We start from the raw sequence: 21,766 nt of genomic DNA on the forward strand, positions 1-21,766 counted from the left end.
TGGCTTTTTACAAACAGTTGAAGAGTGAAACTTGCTACATACAGTAAAAGATCGAGCTGGAACAGAGCCATTATATCACTGAGTCTGCCTCCCTCAAAGGATAGCATGTGCTTCCTCATGTCACCCGTGAAGCTGCGACTGCACTGGCTCTCCATGAGGACAAGAAACAGCTGGCAAGGTGCTCCAAAATAGTAAGCTGCGATGGGTTGTGACTTGAATTTTAACTGGAAGGGAGGATTTCTGTAAAATCTGAACTATATATGTCAAAGCAAATTCAGCTTCCAACTTACGCCTGAATCCATCCTGCTAAGAACAATCAAACACAGAGTTTAAGGGGCTGCAAGGATGTAACAGAGAGAAGAATTTGTTCCCACTTCTTCTTACCCTTTAGAAGGAGTCAGCCATCAAAAAGGGACAAGTAACTCTCCAGGGGCAGATTACACAGATCCTTGCTTACATGTCAACTCAGAAAGGAAATATTAGGAATAGGCCGGCAAAACCAAAACCTCTTGTTCCCAGCACAGCTGGGGACAGGGATTCAGAGGGTTGAATGGCAGAGAAATTATGACCGCTCCGTTCAAAAAACTGGAGGTGCACCAGCTCTGCTCAATTTCATACAGATTCAAAGAGGAGGTAGCAATCAAGAGGATTCACTTCCCACTTTGCGATGTTCAGTGGGAGGCTGAAGTTTCCTTTCAGGAGGATCAGAAAAACTAAAGAGGGACTTTCTGAGGTTAAAGACTGGATGCCTGGAAAAACCCTGCCAGTCTACCATGGTCTTCGTGCTATACAGTTGGCATATTTTACACACTTTCAGGAGGTATAACACTGCATTTTCAATAAACATGCATTCCCTAGCAAGGTAACATCTTTGGCCTACAGTTACCCAGCACATGCATTCAGAAGTATCCTAAATTTAGACTTATGGTATAGCAGGGGAGAGTGAAGCATACTTGATTAAGCTAAGGCAATCCAAATTTACCACAGTATTTAACAAAGAAACTCAGATTTTATTTTAAAATCTCTTAAAGTATTCTGACAACATATAATTTTCTTTCCTAAGCCAGTTTAGAAAGGAGCTGGAGTTATGCAGAGAGACAATAAATCAAAGCTAATGTTTTAGATATCTCTGAGACACCAAATTTTTACCATCTCCACCTGCAATAGATATAGTCCTTTGCCTTTACTAACAAGAATTCATTCGGTTTCCTCTAAATTCAAAAGCCAGGCTACTTACCCTAAATGAGAAAGGAAACAAAAGCATGATCCCGGTTGGCCCACTGTGTTACTGTCAAATACTGCAACATGGAGAACTAAGACGGTATCTACAGCTCAACAGTGACAGAACTCAAGCTAAAAATAATGTGAATATCCATGATAGGAATGCACCATCTTCATGGCTGCACATGCGAGGGCAGTGGGTTTTTTTTGAACAAGAGCTAATTTTTAATTACCCTGCCCCACTTATTTTGCAGCTTGTATGAATACGGTGTTAACTGATTTAATTCCTGTTCCTATCAGAAAGCCACACCTCTGGACACACGCTTTGTGCTAAGTTAGTGACAAATGAGAAACAGGAAGCAAATTAGCTTGAGAAACAAGGCACAAAATCTTTCTAGTTAGGCTAACTCACACTGAAATTTTTGTACCATATTTTACTTCGCATGTACTCTAAGGAATCAGATTTCATGCACAGGATGCAACCCAAGCAGTGACATTTCTATAAATGACTTTTTTAGGAGGCAGGATTTAATCTTTCATCTTTTAGCCCCAAAGGAAAACTCAATTCATCAAAAAGCAATTCTCCACCATGCAAAACCTAAGCTGTAGGTGAATTTAAAATAAATAAAGAAAAAATTTTCCACATCCTGCAACTAACCCTTACCCCCTTGTTTTCTTAATCTTGACATATAAAGTTGTGGCAAAAGGTTTGCAATTACTGCATGTCTGCAAATGATAATACAAGGTGCAGAGCCATGGGGGAACCGAGGTAAAGCAACTGCAGGAAATATTAACCAAACTACACTGTAGAACCAAGATCTACTGCCAGTCACCAGAGGAACAGTCTCATTTCAAGCAAGATTGCATATGTACTTGGTGATCAAAATAGGAGTTTATATAATAATCAGAACAAGAGAAAAAAGCTTGTAGAGAACTCACTCGATTTTTCTTCTTTAATATTGTACTCCAGCACGTCAGGAGCCTCATTTTGGGCTGGCAGGCGGACTGCAAGGACCATGTTGTTCACATTACCCTCTTTCCTAACCAAGAATATCTGAAAAAAGAGAAAAGGAATCAGGAGCTTAGTTAAATTACATGAGCTTCTGAACTTTATTTTAGGTTACTGGCAGTGAAGTTCTTTATCAGTTCGCTTCACTTCTAAATGGTCTAATGTCACTAAAGGGACATTCTCTCTGGGTGAAATTCAGATCAGACAAGGAACCAGTAAAATTTCTATGCATCACTGATGTCCCCCTCAAGCCTAAGGCAAACCATTTCACTAACTGAACAGTATGAAGCTGCACTCACAATTTGTCAAGTGATGCCCCTCACAGAAGTGCCCTAAATCAAGCAGAGTTCACCCTAGAATGTCTCAATCAGACCTTGAAAGCAAGTGACTCACTTTTGTATGTGTAGAGGGAGAGGACTGAGATATGCAAGAGTGAAAAGTAAAGCAAAAGGCTCTGATGGCCAGCGTGTCTCATAGTAAAGTATTATCGTAGGACCATAGGACAATTCAAGTTGGAAGGGACCTCAGGAAGTCTCTAGTCCAACCTCCTGCTCAGAACAGGATCAGCCATGAGATCAGGCCAGGACTTTGTCTAGTCGGATCTTGAAAACCTCCAAGGACTGAGAGGGCACAACCTCTCCAGGCAACCTGTCCCATAGCCTGACTGTCCTGACGGGGAGGAATTTTGCTCCAATAGCCAATCTGAAACCCCCCAGTTTCAACGTATGCCCATTTCCTCTTGCCTTCCAACCACGCACCACTGCAAGGAGCCCAGCTCCATCTCCTCAAAGACCTTCCTGTAGGTACTGGGCGGGTGTTGCAAGGTATCTCCGAAGAAGTCTCTCCTCTCAGCTGAACAAGCCCTGGTTCCTCAGTCTCTCCTCAGAGGGCAACTGCTCCAGCCCCCAACCATCCTGGTGGCCTCTGCTGAACTTGCTTCAGTTTGTCAATGTCTCTCCTGTACTAGGGAGCCCAGAACTGGCCATAACGTCTCAGTGTGGTCTGCTCTACCAAGCGCTGAGTAAAAGGGGATAACCACTTCTCTCAATCTCCTGCCCGTGCCCCTGCTCATACAGCCCAGGGTGCTGCTGGCCCCCATCGTTCCTAGAGCGTGTGGCTGGCCCACTCTCAGCTTGCTGCCCACTAGCTCCCCAGGGCCTTTTCCACAGAGCTGCCCCAGCCAGACAGTACCCAGCATGTAACACTGCCAGGGGCTCTTTCTGCCCTGGAGCAGGACTTTGCAATTGTCCTTGCTGAATTTCATAAGGCTCCTGTCAGCTCCATCCCTCCAGCCTGTCTAGGTCACTCTGGACAGCAGCCTTCCCCTCAAGTGTATTGACTGGTCCCAGAATCACAGATCAGTTGAGGTTAGAAAGAACCTCTGGAGATCATCTAGCCCAACCCCTATGCTCAAAGCACAGTCACCTACAGAGGTTTGCTCAGGTCCGTGTCCAGTCGGGTTTTGGATGTCTTCAGGAATGGAGACTCCACCTTGGTAACCTGTTACAGGGTATAACTGCCCTTCCTTACAGTAATTCTTTTTCTTATGTTTAAATGGAATTTCTTGTATTTCAGTTTGTGCCCATTGCCTCTTGTCTTTTCACTGGGTACCACAGAGAAGAGTTTGGCTCTGTCTTCTTTACTCTCTCCCGTCAGACACATACCCATGAACTCATACACACTGATAAGATCCACCCTGAGCCTTTTTTGGAACCAGTGGAACTGTTGGAACCATTGGCTCCCACCAATGGAGCCAGTACAAGAGGAAAAAAAAAAAAAAAAAAAGGAAGAGAGAGAGAAAGAAAGAAAAGTGAGAAGGAAAAAAAAGAAAAAAGAAAAAGAAAAAAGAAAAGAAAAGAGATCTCATTCTTTGCATCGTGTGAGCTGCTAAGAGTGTTTCTAATTACAGCTCATTGTCAAGGATATTTTTAGCTTGTACCTTGAAGCTTCAGATACAAAGACAAAGTAATCTTTACACTTATATCTTCTTTGAGAGCAGATTTTGGCAGGAGAGAATTGAGGTATTTTTATAAAAACTGAATTAAAAAATTGGGCTAATTCTAGAGACTGGATATTAATACTGGAAAGGAGACATGTGAGTCGATAAAATGATTTATCAATTATTATGCAGTGGAAATCTACCAAGAAAACATTAATTTCTCAGACAGAGGAATTAAGAAGAGTCTGCCTAGAAGTCAAGGTCTTTCTCTGCATGAATCCCAATCATAAGAGCATCTTGTGCCACTTTGAAGCAACCATGCTAAACACAGTTTTGGGGCAGTCTTGCAATCTGATACAGTGCTATGGCCTTGGCCTCAGCCATCAGTAGGAAACCGAGCCCGTATGGGCTCAGATTTGATGAAAATGCAGAGAAAATCCAAATGGGATATAAATGCATGGCAAATAAGTGCATGCCCAAAACAGACCTATTTCTAATACAGGGCAGCCCCAACATTCTATGTAAGAGAAGGGATCTGCAGGCAGTAAAAAGCCCTACAAGCTCTCTGCCTCAGATCCTACCACCTACATAACAGAATGGTCCCTGTAACCTACCTTGAGAGGCTACTGTGACCTTTGGGCCTTAGACAGCACTATCTTACATTGCATTGGTCAAGTATTTCATTTGAAATTAAATTTAAAGAAGGAGAGAAGTGAAACCTGGAAATGAGTCACTTCTGTTTTCTGATGAGCAAGACTGGTTTCCATGGCTTCAAAGGCTAAAATTGGACCACGGCTGTTAAAACAAGAGGGAGATGGGTTTTCTGAGCTGTACCTAACCCTACTGCCTGGGTCAGGACTGGTAGACAAATGAGTCTCTGCCATCATAGCCAGTGATGGGAGAGGCCTGGAGCTGGTTCAGCTTCAGGTGAGTTTTAGGAAGTGGGAGAGCAGGCGAAGGAGAGCCAGGCACAGAGCCTAGCACATCAACACGTGCTTTCCGCTGCAGCTGGTAGCCTGCCCTTGATGTGGGATACCTCTGACATGCAAGCTCTTCTGCTGCCTGCTTAGTGCTGCAGTTGAAGATAGTGCCCAAGAAAGGTGTGAGCAGGAGGAACAGAGGCACGACTTATTGCCATAGCTGCTCAGAGATGCAGACCAGCCCTGCCTGCAAGGAGTGGCTAACAGCAGAGGAGACTCAGAGCCAAACACAGTTATATTGAAGACAGTCATTCAGGTCTCTCTTTATAGTCAGCACAGAAAAATAGAGATTTCTTGAGCATAATTTGGCCAACTTATTTGAGAAGTCTGGTTTCGGGTGAGATGAACTGTGTTGCACTACCAAGGTGTCTCTCTGTCAGCAACAGAGGTGGTCCAGCTGCCTCACTCCAGAGCAGATGTCTATATTGTGGGCAGGTACGTGGGATGGGGAAATCCCACTGGAGGTTGTCATTCAGTTTGTGCTAGATATTAGCCCTGTCACAGATATTTTTCAGGACTCAGCAGAGGGGTAGGTCCACACCTCCTCAGAGAAGGAGGTGCTCTGACATCAGCTCAGTTCATTTGCCCTCCCAAAACCTGACCAGGATACCTACCGCTTACCATGCCTCATCACCAACACCCCAAGAATGGGGAGCTCCCTTTCCTACAGATCAGTCCTTCATAAGCAAGCTTTGAACTTTGCACAAGTCTGCCATTTTCTGACACTGAGCCTGTGGGGACTGGCTACCAACTACTAGAATAAAAGCTATTCCCAACTGCTCCCAGGATTTCAGGGCCTTTTCTTCAGGAATCAGTTTTATTATTCCAGATTAGAATAGTCAACATATAAACCCCACCAATGCTAGTCCTCAGCCTAGCCTAACAGCTAAGAACAGTCTCTCTGCTCTGCTCATCTGCGATGCTATCTTCCACTAGACCACTTCAAGATCTCCCACCCTACTGATTGCTTCAAAGCAGTGCAAGGAAAGCCCTCCACGCTCCCTTGTAAATCCCTGAAGCTGAGCTACATGTAAGCATTCAGGATCCTCCTGTCCTCCACCAGAGTTTAATCCTTGTGCCTGGATAAGAGACAGAAGTTAGTGGGGAACAACTGAACACCACCTCTTTATACCCACCTTGTGCCAGGCCGTTACCTCTAAAAATCTCCATACCTTCAAGAATAAAGGCCGCCTTTAATCCTCATACACCCTTGACTATGAAACATGTCCTTTTGCAAGCTAAAGCTTTTTTCCTTTTTTTTAGACCATTCAGTTCTAAGATTTCTTGCTTGAAATAAAATGTGTGTAGGAAAATACTGCAGGAGGCTACATGACAAGGTGTCTGCAAAGATCTGAAAGCCCAGAAAAAACAGGGCAGTGGTACCTAGTTTTGAAATGAATGGGAAGGCATCTCTCTGAAATTACTTGCTAACTATAAAAAACAAAGCAGCAAACTGTCTTGCTCATAAAAGGCATAATGTCTGTTTTGCACCTGTGTGAGTAGCTAAAGCATCAAATGGTAGTGGAAACAAAGAGCAGAGTCTACTAAATATTTCTGATTCCACATGAAAAAAAGCACTGCTCTCCTAACCAGCTCCACCAAGGACAGGAAGTGTGGTTGTCTGAACTGAAGCTTTGGACTTACCCCTGCTGTTTCTTTGCCAAGTATCGCCCCAGCCCTTTCTTGGTTCATGTTCAGCTGAAGCCAGACGGGGCAGGTTTTGATGAGTTTATCAAGGATGCTGATTCCTGGAAGTGAGAGGCAGTTTCGCAGGGCAATGGCTTGACAGAGCTGTGTCTCTTCTCCCTCTTCGCCAGGGTCGTTGATTGGGCTGAAATACAGCAACAGAGTCCCTTGTAAGTAGAAGTGTGGATGGATAACTTGGGGCAGGGAGGAAAGATTGTAAATGCAAACACGCAGCCACACACAGAGGCACTTACACACCAGGAAAGCTCCATATGTGGCTTCAGACCGAAGATGCCTTTCTGTGATGGTGTGTGTACAGGCCCTGGGAGACACATAAGCCTTTCCTAAGGAATACGGGCTCATGCTGCTGATGCACACCTGGGTTTCAGACCGCAAGCTTGTGGGGTATTTTGCATTGAGGTTTGTTGGTCTGAGCTCATTCTACCTACCTTTCCTGAGTGTGGGCATCCAGAAACAGAGGTGGGGTACACAAAGAAGCAGCTAGCAATACTAGTAGAGGGTAGACTGCGTCAGCCCCTGGGCTCCCATCCTCCAGCCAAAGGATAAGCGTAATGTTTTGTGGCTGCAAAGGGTGCAACTGGAGGGTGCTGTGCAGTGGGGGAACTGGGCGCCAGGGTCTAACCAACAGTCAGGAATACAAACACACTGAGCCACAGCATCTGTTTGAAGTCTGCAGGGGGCCATACAGCCTGCAGCTCATCCTGTCTCTGTGCCACTGCCAGCATTTCTCTAATCACACAGGAGCTGTGATGAGGCACCAGTACAGTATCTTGCTCTGCTTTCGAAGACTTTTCTGCCAATAGTAGCCAGAGGCACCTTCAGCTGCTTCTGCACCCAGCTAGGGTACCCTTACATAGCCTTCAAAAAGCAGACTAAGCAGACTAAGACATCCCACTATTTAAGAATAACCTTAAGTGCTCCCCAGATCCACGGATGAGTCTGTGCTGATAGTAGCAGCTGGTTATTGCAAAGCCTGGTGCTCCACACTCTGCCCCGGCACCCAGAGAAGTCAGGGCTGATGAGGATGGGGGGGTGGGGGGGGGAATCCTCCACCTTCATTAATATCAGTGTCACAGAGTATGGGAGAAGGAGGATGTGCTTAGGATGCCTTCAACAGCAATTTATTCACTGCAGAACAGACAATTTCACTTGCTCTCAAAGGCTGATCTGTAACAGAAGAGTAATTCAGGGTCCAAACCCCCATAGGTTGCTCGGCGCGACCTGTGCCATCCTGCAGGACAAGCCCCAAAGGACACAAACACGGTAACTCCTTTTGCTATGCCAACCCAAGAGAGAACAGGAGGGAGCACAGGAAGCTCATGGATAAACACTAGGGGAAGCTTCAGGAGTGAGGAAAAGTCTTGATTTTCCTTTTTTTCCTGCAACATTTGCCATTTTGGCCAGTCCTGCAGACATAACTGGAAGCTCCAGAAGGCTGCATGGGAGCGAGTGCGAAGAGCAGAGCCATCCTGTGAGACCATGTGCTAGTAATACCCAGCTGCACCTTATTCCTCTGAGCATATTCTTAGCAATGTAGGAGAGGTAAGAATATTGAAATTATGCTGTTGAGAATATTAAAGACCCGTGGCATGCTCCCTTTTAGATACATGTCCTGATCAGAGAAGGCAAGAGCTAATTCTATCTATTTTTAGTCCGTGCAGTCTAATGGCAGAATGGAATGAAATGTCGGTTTCTGGCTGTGGTGCTGATTCAACAAAGTATTTATATATTGCAGTCAGTGGAACTATTTGTACTGAAAGGTCAGTGCTTAAGGGCTCTACTAGATCAGGCTGTAGAGACAGGGGACTGTCTTGTGATCCATTTGATTAACTGCTTTTAAAAGATACTTTACAGGTGAAGAAAATATAGGAGAACATATAAGAAATAATACATTTTTATGCATCAGTTTTGCCATTTAGATGTCCGAGCTGAAATGAGCAGGACTCTTGCTTTTGATTTGCTGTTATTTTAAGTCTTCCCCCCCCCCCTTTTTTTTTTTAAGATATAGATCTTCAAGTATGTACATTTCAAATAAGGTCAGATTTAAAGCTCCGAGAGAAAGCCCCTTCAAAGGCCTGATCTAACACAAGCCTACTTATCCCCAAAACCAGTTTTTACAAAAGTAGCCTTTTAAATCCCAGAACCAACAGTGATATTTTATTTTTAGTAGAATTTTTCTTTTGCAATTCTCATAGAGAATCCTTCTGTAGAAAATATACCTTCCCCTGCAATCCCACTTGCTGATTCAGGATATTAGTCCACAGAAACTTGGTTCTAATCAATCTGTTTTCATTATCATAGCCAAGACAATAACAATGGGAGAACTATGCTAGAAAGGACAAAAAGAAATAAGTGAAACACTTTCTTTTCAGGTGGGATTAAAGCCTAGTTTGTCACATAGGTGAGGGAATACCTTTTAGATACAATAGCATAAGATTTTTAATCAGTATCATTTGAAAAAAAATACAAAGTAAAATGGAGTGGAGGGCATTCATCTCTCAGTCTCTCTTTCTTTACAGTAAAAGTAAAAGAAATGCCTAGTAATCATATGAATGGAAAGCGTTTGCTAGATGGCAACATTTCATACACAGTAATGAGAAAGAACTAATGAGCTGAAGGAGAAGAAAGGTGAGTTATAATAAAACATCCCATAACACTGTTAGCAAAAACCTACTCCCCAACTTAGTCACACAAGCGTGAATCTGATTTTGCCAATGATGTGTGAGACCGAGATCAAAAGGAGGTCAGCGTCGATAATGTCTCGCTGGGGCACCAGAAAGTGAGATGCATTGCAAAGCCTGCCTTGCTGGCTCTGCTGATACTGAACTTCGTCACCCATCAGTTATCTAACGGGGAAAGGAAAGGGCCAGCACAGCAATGATGCTCAGGAATCCCATCATCTGGGGGAAACGCAGGTACCAGCAAGGCCAAGGAGAGAATACAAAGTTACTTGGATCCGGAGGCGAACGCCTGGCCCAGCGTGACGTGGGCACGGCAGGCTTGACACAGCAATGACAAGAACAACTGACCAGGGACAAAAAATAATAGAACTGAACTTGCAAAGCATGTGGCTACACATAGGGCACATCTAAGTTCTGAAGACTGGATGCAAACTGGAAAATTGTTCCAAATTTAGTCGTAAAATAGTTGAAGAGTCTGAAAATATTTGTTTTAATGGAAAAATGTCATGATCTGAGTGTGGGGTTTTTTTCCAGTGAAGATAATTAAGGGCCATGGGTGGGGCTTTTTTGGCAGAACAGGAACCCAGCCAGCCTCAGGGCTGAGAGCCCTGGCATGGGGTATCCCTGCCACAAAAGCCAGCCCAGCCAAGGAGAAACTAAGCAGCCTATACCTGCACAGACGGAGGAAGAGGCAGCCCAGAGAAAGGGGAGGCTGTGTTAAAAAGGAGAGCCAAGGGGAATTATTAATAGGATCATATTAAAATAGGTGATTTTGAGGCTAGATGCTTCCTGACAGCAAGTTATAACTGATGATGGATAAGTTACCAAGAGAAGAGGAAGAAAACTGCATTGCTCAAATCTCTTAAAACAGCATGTTTAGCGCAGTAAAAAACACTGTCGAGTCAAATCGTGTCCTGGCAAAATAATGGGAGTGAATGACCAAACAGACCTTTTCCAGCTGTAATGCTGCAACCCCTGACATACCAGTTGACGCAGTCTAGGGTACCCATGCTTGACTTCTTTCCTGGGCACAGCTGTCACAGAGATCCAGATGCCATGCTGTGGGAGTGCTTAATCCAGCAATTTAATCTGGCTCCATAGCAAATTCTGCTGTTTGCTGCACAGAGAGGAGGGAGCGCAGGCAGCCCCCAGGTTCTTGCTGCACTGCTAGTTGCAGGGATTTAACAGGGCCTTCACAGCGAGCAGACGGCCTTTGCTATTTTGCTTGCTCAGAATTCACACATTGGATGATTTTTAAGTCCACAGTTTTCAGAAATTACATGCTGTCTGGCCAAATCTTTCCTCCTTCTCCCATAGGCCTACAAAGCCCTTTGACCAATAAAGGCTCATTTTTGCTATGTGCCATGTAAAGCCAGGCCTAAAGCTGCCTGCTCCTCATTTTTGTATTAAGTTCTTACTGCAAAGCAGGATTAAATCTTGCAGCCACTCTGCTAAATTGAACTCAGTTGGGATGCAGGGTGCCTATGTGTTGCATACTGATTGGCACAACAGATCGATTAATTGCACAGTGATTACATTTACACACCTGCACCAATTTGGCAGAAGGTATCAGGTGCTTGGTTGGAAGTAATAATATTGACAATGGTGATTTGAATTATTGCACAGTGACTGCACACTGAACTAATACAACCTCCATGACTCATTTCTTTACAAACAAAGAGCCACACTTGCCAGCTGAATATTCCCAGAAATCATGGGCACTACAAGGGGTTGTAATCCACTAAACTTCACGCAGGCTTAGGCCTACCTTTGCAAGGGGCTTTAGAAATATTGCCACACACTTGCAGATACCAGGGGCTTCCTGGCTGCATATTATACAGGCTTGGTCACTCTGAACTTCCCAGAGGCAGCTGAGACACAGGGAAAGTGTGTGCAATAGCAGAGGGGACTGTCAGATGAGCTAGGTGAGCATGTCCATCCATGTTAGCCCCAGAGATTTGTGATGAACAGCTTCAGTTCCTGCAAGCAGCCATCGGTAGGGCTCACTCCACCATCCTCTTTACTCCTACAAATCTGCAGTTTCTGCCTGTCACCCAGACAGATCTGAGAAGGTGCATCAGGCGTTATTAAATCTGAATCTTAAATCAGAAACCAAATGCTCTGTGACACACCTGCTGGTAAAGACTGAGGGCCTTAGCTTTGTTTAAATAAACTAGGTGTAAAAATTAGGAACTAGTTTTGCATTATTATATTTAATGGCTTGTATTTCTCTCCTGGGATATTAAAAGATATTAAGAGAGAGCAAGAGCAAGGATTTACTGTGCTATCCTTAGGTAAAGATACTCTGAGGTATTTACATTTGTAGCTGAGCAGCATCACAAGTCTTAAAATGTTTGCTAGCTGGCTTGCTACTGAAGGAGAAAGGACAAGTGGCCATAAACTCCATATGCTAGGTGAAGGGCAACTCTCTGCACCAAAGCCACTCGGTACCTGAAGGGATACAATTCAGTTCAAGCCAGCTTGTGTGGAAGGAATCTCACATGTGTGGAAACCTTTCGAGCACAGCAACACAGTTTGCAAGGAGCATGAGAGCTGCAGCAGGAGAAAAAGCGGGAAGCTGCTGAAGCTGACACATCAGTCCTGGTGGAAATAGATGGACAATGCTGGTAATTCCTGCAACTGAAAGAGAGAGTAGGGAGTAAGGGGTCAGATGATGGTGCTGAGATTACACAACTGAAAATACTAAGAGAAAATTCTCAGCCCTGTTTCACATCTTGTGTCACAACCAACTCAGTTAAGACCCAGTTGCAGGACTCTGCCCTACTGCCGATGCAAATCATTGTATCCCTTTTCTCATATTGAACTTCATGCTGAAAAGAGGATGAAGCTCTGAACCTAGCACGCTGGAGAAGGAATTATTGAAGTTACACGGATAACAGCAGAAAAAGTGGCAATAAGGTTTCACTGGATAGACGCACACTCCATATATAGCTACCTGTGCTTTTCTCGGCTTGGTGTCACTTCTGATTAGACAGACTGATCAAAAATATTTGTTCTGACACTTGTGAATTCATTCGCTGTTACTTTCAGTTTGCTGGGAGGGAAGTTATGCAGTGCCCAATCTAGAGTGCATGAAGCTTCATTTTGCTTCCATCTTAGATGTGGTCATTTCTCAATGCCTTCTCTTCATGCCCATAAACCAGCCCATCTTTGTCCCTGTGGTCAGTTCTGATCAACTAATCCAAAATGGAGAAGAGGGATTCATCTAATTTCTGGACCTGGCTTGGGTTATCTTGCTCAACTCTCATTTCTTTCTTCAGATAGCTGGTGGAACTGAAGCACTGCACCCAATCTAGCTACAGGGAGAGCCCCATGGTCTATAAACTTCTTGAGTCATTTCATTATTAAACAGAGTATTAGCAAAATGGGAAGGCAGCAAAGAGACACACTGAAAAACCCATAGCACAACAGCTAAGGTTGTCCACCAGTGTTAACACTGCTTCACAGTAAATTCAGACTTTAATAAGTGCTTTTTTCATATTACAGCCAAGAGATTTGACAAAAACCAAACCAACAAAAAGAAAAAAAATCCCAGTGAAATACCCAAAAAGCAGAGAGAGAAGAAAGTCCTTGAGATCTTCAGAGATCATACCCAGCTAATCACCACCCTTTACTTAGAAATAAAATAACAATTTTCTTGAGGCCTGATGGGCACAAGGAAAGAGAAAAATCTATGCAATTAAGCAAGCCAGAGGAGGTTCCTGCGTTATAGTCTTCTGCGACGGACAGAAAAGACTGAATGTAAATTGGACAATGGAGGTAACGTGATGGGCTAATTCAGCGTGTCCCATAAAGCAGGCCTGCCTGTTCAACAGTCCTACCTACCTTGCAGAATATTTGCATTATTGGTGTACCTTGGTGACGTACATGTAAGTCAGGAAGTAGTCTAGTGCTTCTCGAGCTGTGGTCTGCGGACAGCCTGTGGTTGGCTGAGCACTTCCTCTTGCTCACTGCTTTTCTTGTTTCTGCTCCAGTGTTCGTGTCCACTCTTAGTCTGTTTGGTCTTTGATCTGCAAATGATGCCCTGTGTGCCCCAGTCTTTCAGTTCAGCCTGTAACACACCATGCTCAATAGTCAAGCTGTTCCAGCTACCAAAAGGTGAATGATAAGGCAAACAAAGGCCTCTTACATTCTCTGTCTTTTCTTCCAGTCTCACCTATACCTTGTAGCTCAGCAAACATCTCTGTTCCCCATTTCGCTCCACTTTCTGATACATATACCCTCAATTTCAGCAATGAAGTTTTGCACGCTGCAACCGAGTGCTCACTCCTGCCAACTTTTCAGTATCTGTCAGTGTACTGCTCACCTCTGCCCACCTCTGTGGATGCCAGCAGGGGTTTGTGTGCACAGACTGCCGCCCACCTGCCTTTGCCCAGCTGGACCCTGCTTGCGCTTGCTCATCAGTGCCTGCCGAAGTGGTGCGAGTCATCACCCCACCTGGGAGCTCTGCTGGTGGGCAAAGGGGGATCCGGTGCAGAACAGCTCATGTACCATTAAACCACACACCAGCTTACTAGGCGTACACCTCCCTGGTCCCATAAGCTGACAGAAGAAATCACAAAAGTGAGAAAGCGCTATTATATTCCTAGCGGGTAACTGTGTAACAAGTAGTTGTATAGGTAGGAGAACAGTAATTGAAGTGTCAGACTGTAGGTAATCAGCAGCCACAGATGGTTTTCTGCTCACATATGACAGCAGATTGCACTTTTAGAGAGGATGGAGCTCAGTTTGAAGGTCTGATATATCAACATTATACCAAAGTAACCCTTCAGGCTTGCATTGCTGGCTACAGGGCACAGCAAGGACAGCTGAGCTGCCTTTGAATACGTTAGCAGGGCCCAGGAACAGGCAGAGTGCAAAAACATGGAGTTCACCGGCAGAATAACTTAGCTCGCCCTAAGCTCTGCGGCCCTGGCTGCTGCCGCTACCAAGTTTAAAGCTAATGAAAGTATTTCTCCACAGCTTTGCAATCATGCTAAAGATATACCTTCAGCTTGTCTGGATTTTAAGCTGAACAGACTCTTGTCCCCATTCAAAGGTCTGGAGTCAGGTCAGCTCTGAAGAAGACTTGCTGGATGGGAGCTGCTGATATCGGGAGTGACATGTAACTGTTGTCCCTCATTGGAAACCAAACTGATCATTAAGATCAGTGATCTTTCCCAAACACAGCTATCAGCTTGAGCAGCAGACCCAAGCCACTTACGAGAGGAGAGGGAGGGCTTGTCTGTGCTGCTTCCCGCGAATCACCCGGGCTTGGTGGTGCTGCTACACGGCTGGGTTCCTGCTGCAGCCACCCGGAGAGCTCCCGTCGCAGAAGCACTGCGCTCAGGCTGCAGAGCCCCCCTCAGCTGCATCTAGAAGGGCTGTTCTTCCTCTTAATTTAGCCAAGCTAAGAAAATACAAGCTAATTCACATTACTGCTCGTACCCAGGTCAGCTCTACCAACAAATACGCCTTCTCATACTCACAACCACGACATGGCAGAAAAAAGATAAAAATGAACACCAAAAATGCACTGAAGGGAGAGCCATTCTTTCAACGCACTTATTGTCCTCAGTCCAACTGTTTCCTGCATTCATTAATGCAGAAATTAATGCAGATGGTATATGGTTTACAGCTCCACAGTGAACTTCAGCTACTATATTGGTGAAACATGACTTGGCTCAAACTTACCTCACAAATTATACTTCTCTCTTTATTTAACCTTTCACATACACATTTTACATTCTGCAGTTTGTCTCAAAATATCTTATCAGCCATCTTTCTCCTTTTACTCAGTCAAAACACATTCTGGCCTTAGAAGTTAGCACATTGCAAGGTTTATTAGCCTACTCTGTTCTTAATAACAAACACGCAGTCTCTGTGTTAAAGATAAGTCCCTCTCCTCTGTATTCATAATCAGAGCTTTTAGGTCATTTGTCCCTTGCCTGTTTCAAACTCAAATTATTCTCTTAGGAATTTCAGCATATCTCTACAACTACAGATTTTTCTTTGTGTGCAGGCACTGAAGGGTAATTTATACTTCTGCAAGGCCCTTTCTACTGCAAAGAAGAGGGTTTCTGAAACTCAGGTCCAGCCAGAGGTCATTTCTGGTAAGGTCAAAGAAGCTAAAGAAAGACCGTTTTCCTTGACAAAAAGCTGCAAAAGCATATGATGGCTAATTCTACTTGAACTTTTTTGGAAAGGTTTGTGAGGTGCAGGAACCAGATACAAACATGTGAAAGAAGATAAACAGTTTTCTAAGCTGCAAGAACAAAGGAAAGTCACGCAGCTTCCTCATCCTGTGGCGTTAATGCGCTGTGAGGGCCCAGGAGAGCCACCAGCTGGACAGAAGATGGATGAGTTTATTCTGTGCCTTTCAAAAATAGGTAAAATGTCTGAAGCCCAGAGTACTCCAGTTTTAATGGCAGGGCCCGGGCTACTGACAGAGGTTTCACCTCACCCTTTCCCAGCATATTTGGCCAGGAAGGAAGGAAGGAAGGAAAACCCTGGGGACTCTTTTCCTATATTGTATTCGCTTAACAAAGTGGGGAAAGGGAAGTGGAAAATAAAAGGGAAGGAGAAATTCCCAAATGCAAACTTTATTAAGAATATATTGTGATTTTTTTAAACAAAACCACATATACATTTGAATCATTAAAAATGATTCAAAGTTGCTTGAAAGGTGTCAAAGCCAAAGCTCTGGGCAAAATACGAAGAGAAATGTTCGACTAGTCATAAAAAGCAATGGGTTTCCTCACCTTTTGAGTGAATTTAGTGTAGGCAGATACGACGTGCTAACCACACAGACTTGTACAGAGCTGAGCAGTCTTCCTCTCTTTTAGAAAGACCTGTGAACATCTATCTTAACCATGACTTGCAACTAGATATGGCCGTTTCACCATTGGGAATAAATCCATCAAACTTTTATCCTGCTTGAGGAGCAGAGCTAAGGCCTGAAGAGGTGCAAAGGTGGTGCACCTCCCATTAAGGCACCACACTAACAGTCTTCAAACTAGTCATTCACTCACTGCTCTGCAGACTTAAAATGAATAAGAATTGTATTTTGGATAAGACTTCTTTCCAATGTCAATGTGAATGCTTTTCAGTGCATGAAGCTGCTAGTAGAAAGAAAATAAAATTCTAAATCTATGAATCTACTCTTTTTCTGTCATTATTTATTCTTACTCCAGGAGTTTCAGATTCCACATATTAAATTTTGATTAGACATCGGAGAAATGCATTTATTTCTTGCTTTAAGATCTGATAGGGTCCCTGCCTGCATTCACACTGAGGGGAAGATAGAGATTTGCATTGCTGGGGGAAGGAGAGGAAGAAAAAAATGGCTTGTTGGGGTATGTCAGGAGTATGGAAAGGTGTTGAAAAGCCACTGATGGATAAGGGGATGGTCATGGCACTTTTCGTACCATACCACCTGGATGCAGACCTACTGGCAGCCTGGGGACAATGGACTGATTAGCGGAGAAGGACATGTCAGAAGCTGCAGAGCTGTTACTGCAGTGGCTCAGTGAAGTAAGTTTGTCAGCTCCCCGCAGCCCCAGCTAAACTGTTGCTGGGACTTCAAGCTTGTTCATTTACCACTGTTTTAGGTCGCTCAGCCGTTATTTCTATGAGGTAAATAAACAGTGACTCAAACGCTATGGCTTCACAGCAGTTTAAGACAATCCATGCCATCACTGTGATAGTCATGTCCTCCCCAAAACATGGGTGCTGCAGCCTCCCTTCCCTCCAGGCTGCTGTTGCTTGTCTGACCCTGGGGTAATCTGACCCAGGTGGCGATGGGGCAGGAGGTTTTGTGCTGGGCATAGCTCCCTAGCCTGGCTGCTGCTTGACTCAGTGAGGTATGCACAAATATTCGACTTCTTGTGAGCCATAAGTCCCACCCTCCCCACTGCTCACAGCCTCATCCCCACAGGGAGGAGAGACATGGGTGCTGGGCACCTCCAAAAGTTCAGGAGACTACAAAGAGATCCCAGTGTCTTGCACGGGTATCCTTCTGTAAAATGTTATCCTTCATGTCTCTGTTTCCTTCTTCTCCTGTTTGTAGGAGGAGGACAGGAGCAGTGACACTGTATTTGTAAAAGGCAATATGAGCTTTGGGATGAAGGGTGACAGGGTTGCAAAGACCCCTGGATTCACCCCAGTGGCACCAGTAACCCTGAATTACTCCCTGGAGCTGCCTCTTCTACTCCAGTAAGTCCAGAGATCCTCAAGGGTGCACAGGTTCCTAATTGTGGCACATCAATTAAGCGCCTAAGGTTAGGCAGGATGACTCCAGGCTAGACCTCGATAGCTAGGTCCGACAGCAAGGACAGATGCCAGAATCCCAGGCCAAGGGACTAACACTTACCATCCATCCCTAACACAGGCTGCTCTTCAGCGTGCCCTTCAGGCAGTTTCTACCACAGTTTCCAGACCCAGAGGACCCATCCCTGCTGGAAGCATAACACAGTGCACGTATGTGACCTTTTTTTCAGCTGTAAAGGTCACCAATGACATCCAGCCTAAAGCTAACCTGACAGAGAAAGAATTAGGACTGCATTCCTGGGAGTTCAGTACAGAGTTACACCAAAATGACAATATAAGAACAGCCTTGCCGTGACAAATTCACCTTGTGTCCTCTGCCCTTTCTCTGCAGACAAGCCTTCTGTCCCACTTTGAGATGCACATGTCAGCCCTCCAGAAGCACTCATCAAGTTGGTTTGATTGCTTGCTTATAGGCGAGGAGCCACAGAAATGAACCTATGCAGACCCTGAGAATCCTGAACATGGTTATGGTCATTCAACTTTATCATCAGGTATTTTCCCTCACTGGTCTATTTTCAAAGCATCCAAACATTAACCACTATTCTTAGCATCCTAAGGAGTGCATAGCCCCTAGTGTTTGTGATTCTGGCCATTTAACACTAAAAAATAGTTAAATACACACCCAAACCACTTCTGAACAAGTGCTTGGAACATGAGGCAATTGGTAACACCAGAGAGATCAGACAGAGATCTCTCTGCTACATCTCCATGAAAGATGGAGGAAGAGGGGCATGTGTGTGTATGGAAGCACATTCATGTGTTGAGATATGTTTAGCCCAACATACAATGTCATGTATTTCGCCAGCTGAAGCCTGGGAGCACCCTGACATTCACTTCCACTGTAGTTCAAATTGCAATTGCCTTGTGTTACATATTATTTGTCCTCCGGACAGAAAGGAAAGTGGTCCAAAGCCAGGCTCTTACCTGACTGCTGGTTCAGCAGGAGAAACTCTGAGCTTTGCATGGTTTCTATTTAGGGGGAGGTTAGGCAGGGGGCGGCGGGAGTGAGGCGGGTATCATGGGTGACAGATTCCTTGGAGACAACTCAAGGCAAAAATAAGGAGAGAGAGAGGAGAGAGAAAAAACATTTCTTGGCAGGAAAGATAAAAGGTTGGGCCATGTCCCAGGCTGTCATTTAGCCAAACATGTGGGACAACCTTCCTTTGCCTAGAAGTCTGCTAGCAATTTGTAAAATAGTGTTGCAGGTAGCCAGCAGAGCTGTCGGCCTCCAGACTCCACTATTTCTTGGGTTCTCTTTGTTTCCTTGGTGAAGTTTCCCAAGCATCACAGACCTTAACCTAGTTCACAAGGGGCTTTGAATGCTTCTAGTTCTGCTCAATGGTCACTGTTATAAGACAGAAGCTTAGGAAATGCTGACTTTCTCTGAAGCACCACAGAACGGGTGTATCTGGACTGTGCAGATTCCCTGCATTTGGCAAGGTCTTTCCCAGTATCTGCAAGGTTGTATGTATTTAGTTGATTTGAACAAAACATGTGAAATTCCCCCAGAATTGATTAGTCTTGTGAAAGCAGATAGAAAGTACTAATTAACATGGTCAGGGGGTAATTTCAAGCAGCAAGACAGGTCTTTCAACCCTTCCAGAAACAGCTTTGTCCCACAGAGCCTAATGAACCACAGGGAACAAAACACCAGCATCCCCAGCCCTTGCAGGACCTGACCTGGGCCAGCATTGCAGCTCTGCCTTGGAAAACAACTCTCAGGGTGCAGTTTCATGTTCCTCCTAGTCTAGAGCAATGGCAGGATGCTGCTGAAAGGGAAGTTCCAACATACATACACTCCCAACTCTTCACTTTTGCTGCTCCTTTTGCTTCAGATCGGGAGGCTGTGTAGCCACTGAGGAAGCTGGTTCAGCTCCCTAATACAGCAGAAAACTCAGCCATCAAAACAAAAAGGGTTTCTGAGAACTGGATTCTGTTCCCAGCCTCACCAAAACTTACAGGATAGTCTGGGTCAAGGTCAGGGGTTAAATGCTTAACAAGGATCCAGGGGGTTGTGCTACAGAGTGATGATAACCAAATCAGCAAAATGAGCTGGTGCCTCGGTTTCCCTCCCTACAGTACTGGTAGTAGATATCTGTCTTTTATTGGGAGGATTAATATTCCTGAAACACTTAAAGATCCTCACATTATGCATACAAGGGCCTGGTATTAATCATAAAATGTCATTACGATTAGTGAAAACACTATGTGTGTCCCTTTAAAAGGGATTAGTAATGTAGCAAATAGCAAATCCGAATGTTTACTCTAATATCAAACACTAAGGTAAATTAATAATTTGGATAAGGTTTCACCATTCCTTTAAAAATATTTAATCTGAATGCAATAGATATACATCTCCCTAATCACACACACGGGAATACCCTGCACACCACATGATATTTCTATAGTGCTGGCAGGGAGGAGGGACTGTGACAGCTAAAGGACAGAAATGTTTCTACCAGATTTTCTAGTCAAGCCAGAGTCGGGTATTTCTCCTTACGGCTATGGAAATGGAACTGGTGTCCTAGTCAAGCGTAGCTGGCCCAGGTGGCAATGGATTCCAACAAATTCCCTGATACCAGTTTGCCTCAGAGGGAAGCTGCTGGCCTGGGCCCTGACTTCTCCAATTTCTGCAGTGAGAGGTGTCCTGGGCAGGAAAAATAGCTGGGCGAGGCAGACAAAGTCTGGATTCAATGAGAAGTAGGAATCCCATGGATCCCTCCCAGGAAACGAATGCTGCTGCCCATTAGCCAGCCACAGAGGCAACAAAACCAGCTCCTTCCACCTCAGTGATTCCTCCCATGGGACCACTCTACCAAAGAACGACAGTATTTGAACCTGATATGAATCTGGCTCACAGGGTACTTTTAGCACAGACTGGTATTGCCAAAGCCAAAATCCTTTGCTCAGACATAAATGCATTCCCTATTTAGCAGAAAGGCGATGGTAAGTCTGGGGAAGGCACACAGATAGGCGTATATATATCCATCTATTTGAAAAGAGCTGCATTCTCTAGCACTCCCTGGCTCGCATGCATCTAATAGAGTATCTATTTAGGAAAATATGACTAGCATAACCAGCTATGCAGTGTTCACATCTGCTAATCCTTTGCTGCTCAAGTAATCATCTTCACTTGCAAAAAGACTTGTACTATTTTGGGTGCAGTCAAAGAGGAGCTAAGTGCTCCAAACCTCTCCCTGCTGAAACCTTGAGGGAAGCATTGCCTTAACATTCCTGCTTCAGCAGGGCATTTTGACTCAGCGATCCCATTTCTGGAAGCAGATAGAATTACTTTAGTTAACTGAGAGAAGTATGAGATGGACAGAGGAAAGGCTTGTGGCTACAATAGCTACCGTATCGGGTGACGCTTATAGCTTTGTTACATTTGCACAGCTTAAATGGTGCTGTTTGCTTGACCACAGCCATTTGCAGTGCTGTTTTATCGTACACACACACACACACACACACACATACACAAACTTCACAGTAAAAAAAACCGGCTGAAAGCTTGCCTTGCCTCAGAGCACCCAGCAGACTGGGACGGACTCTGACCTCAGCCCCTCTCCAGTGGAGTTACTCCGGACTGACACCAGCACAAGGCTCCAACCCAGCTGCGTGCATGCTTGCATTTTAGGGCTTCCCTTTGCCAAGGGGAGGATGGGGTTGATACAAGTGTTCCTACCTTGTATGAGCAGGCCATCACTGCCAAGCACAGTGTGGTGAAGCAAGAGCGTGGGGTGTTGAGGCCGTTTGCAGAAAATACAGCATACGCACATGATTTTGCTTAGCAGTCCCCACTGCCCCTTTACAGCAGATGGGGTGCAACTGCCTCTCCACCCTGCCCATCATAGGTAGCCCTCTCTGGCAAGGGAGTACAGCACTGGTTTGGCAGGCGGGGTTT

At 44.8% G+C, this 21,766-nt stretch overlaps 1 protein-coding gene across 2 annotated transcripts in view; it reads right to left on the bottom strand.

Annotated features, from left to right (window-relative positions):
• Positions 1–21,766, bottom strand: part of RIN3 (Ras and Rab interactor 3) — a 73,600-nt gene that overhangs the window by 44,934 nt on the left and 6,900 nt on the right. For both annotated transcript variants that reach the window (XM_064512160.1, XM_064512161.1), the window contains exons 2-3: positions 6,794–6,980; positions 2,161–2,275 (exon numbers count right to left, since the gene is read on the bottom strand). In XM_064512160.1, coding sequence (XP_064368230.1) covers positions 2,161–2,275; positions 6,794–6,980 — 302 coding nt within the window. The remainder of the gene's footprint in view (positions 1–2,160; positions 2,276–6,793; positions 6,981–21,766) is intronic.

Source organism: Dromaius novaehollandiae, chromosome 5 (assembly GCF_036370855.1).
Source record: "Dromaius novaehollandiae isolate bDroNov1 chromosome 5, bDroNov1.hap1, whole genome shotgun sequence".
Classification (NCBI taxonomy): Eukaryota; Metazoa; Chordata; class Aves; order Casuariiformes; family Dromaiidae; genus Dromaius; species Dromaius novaehollandiae.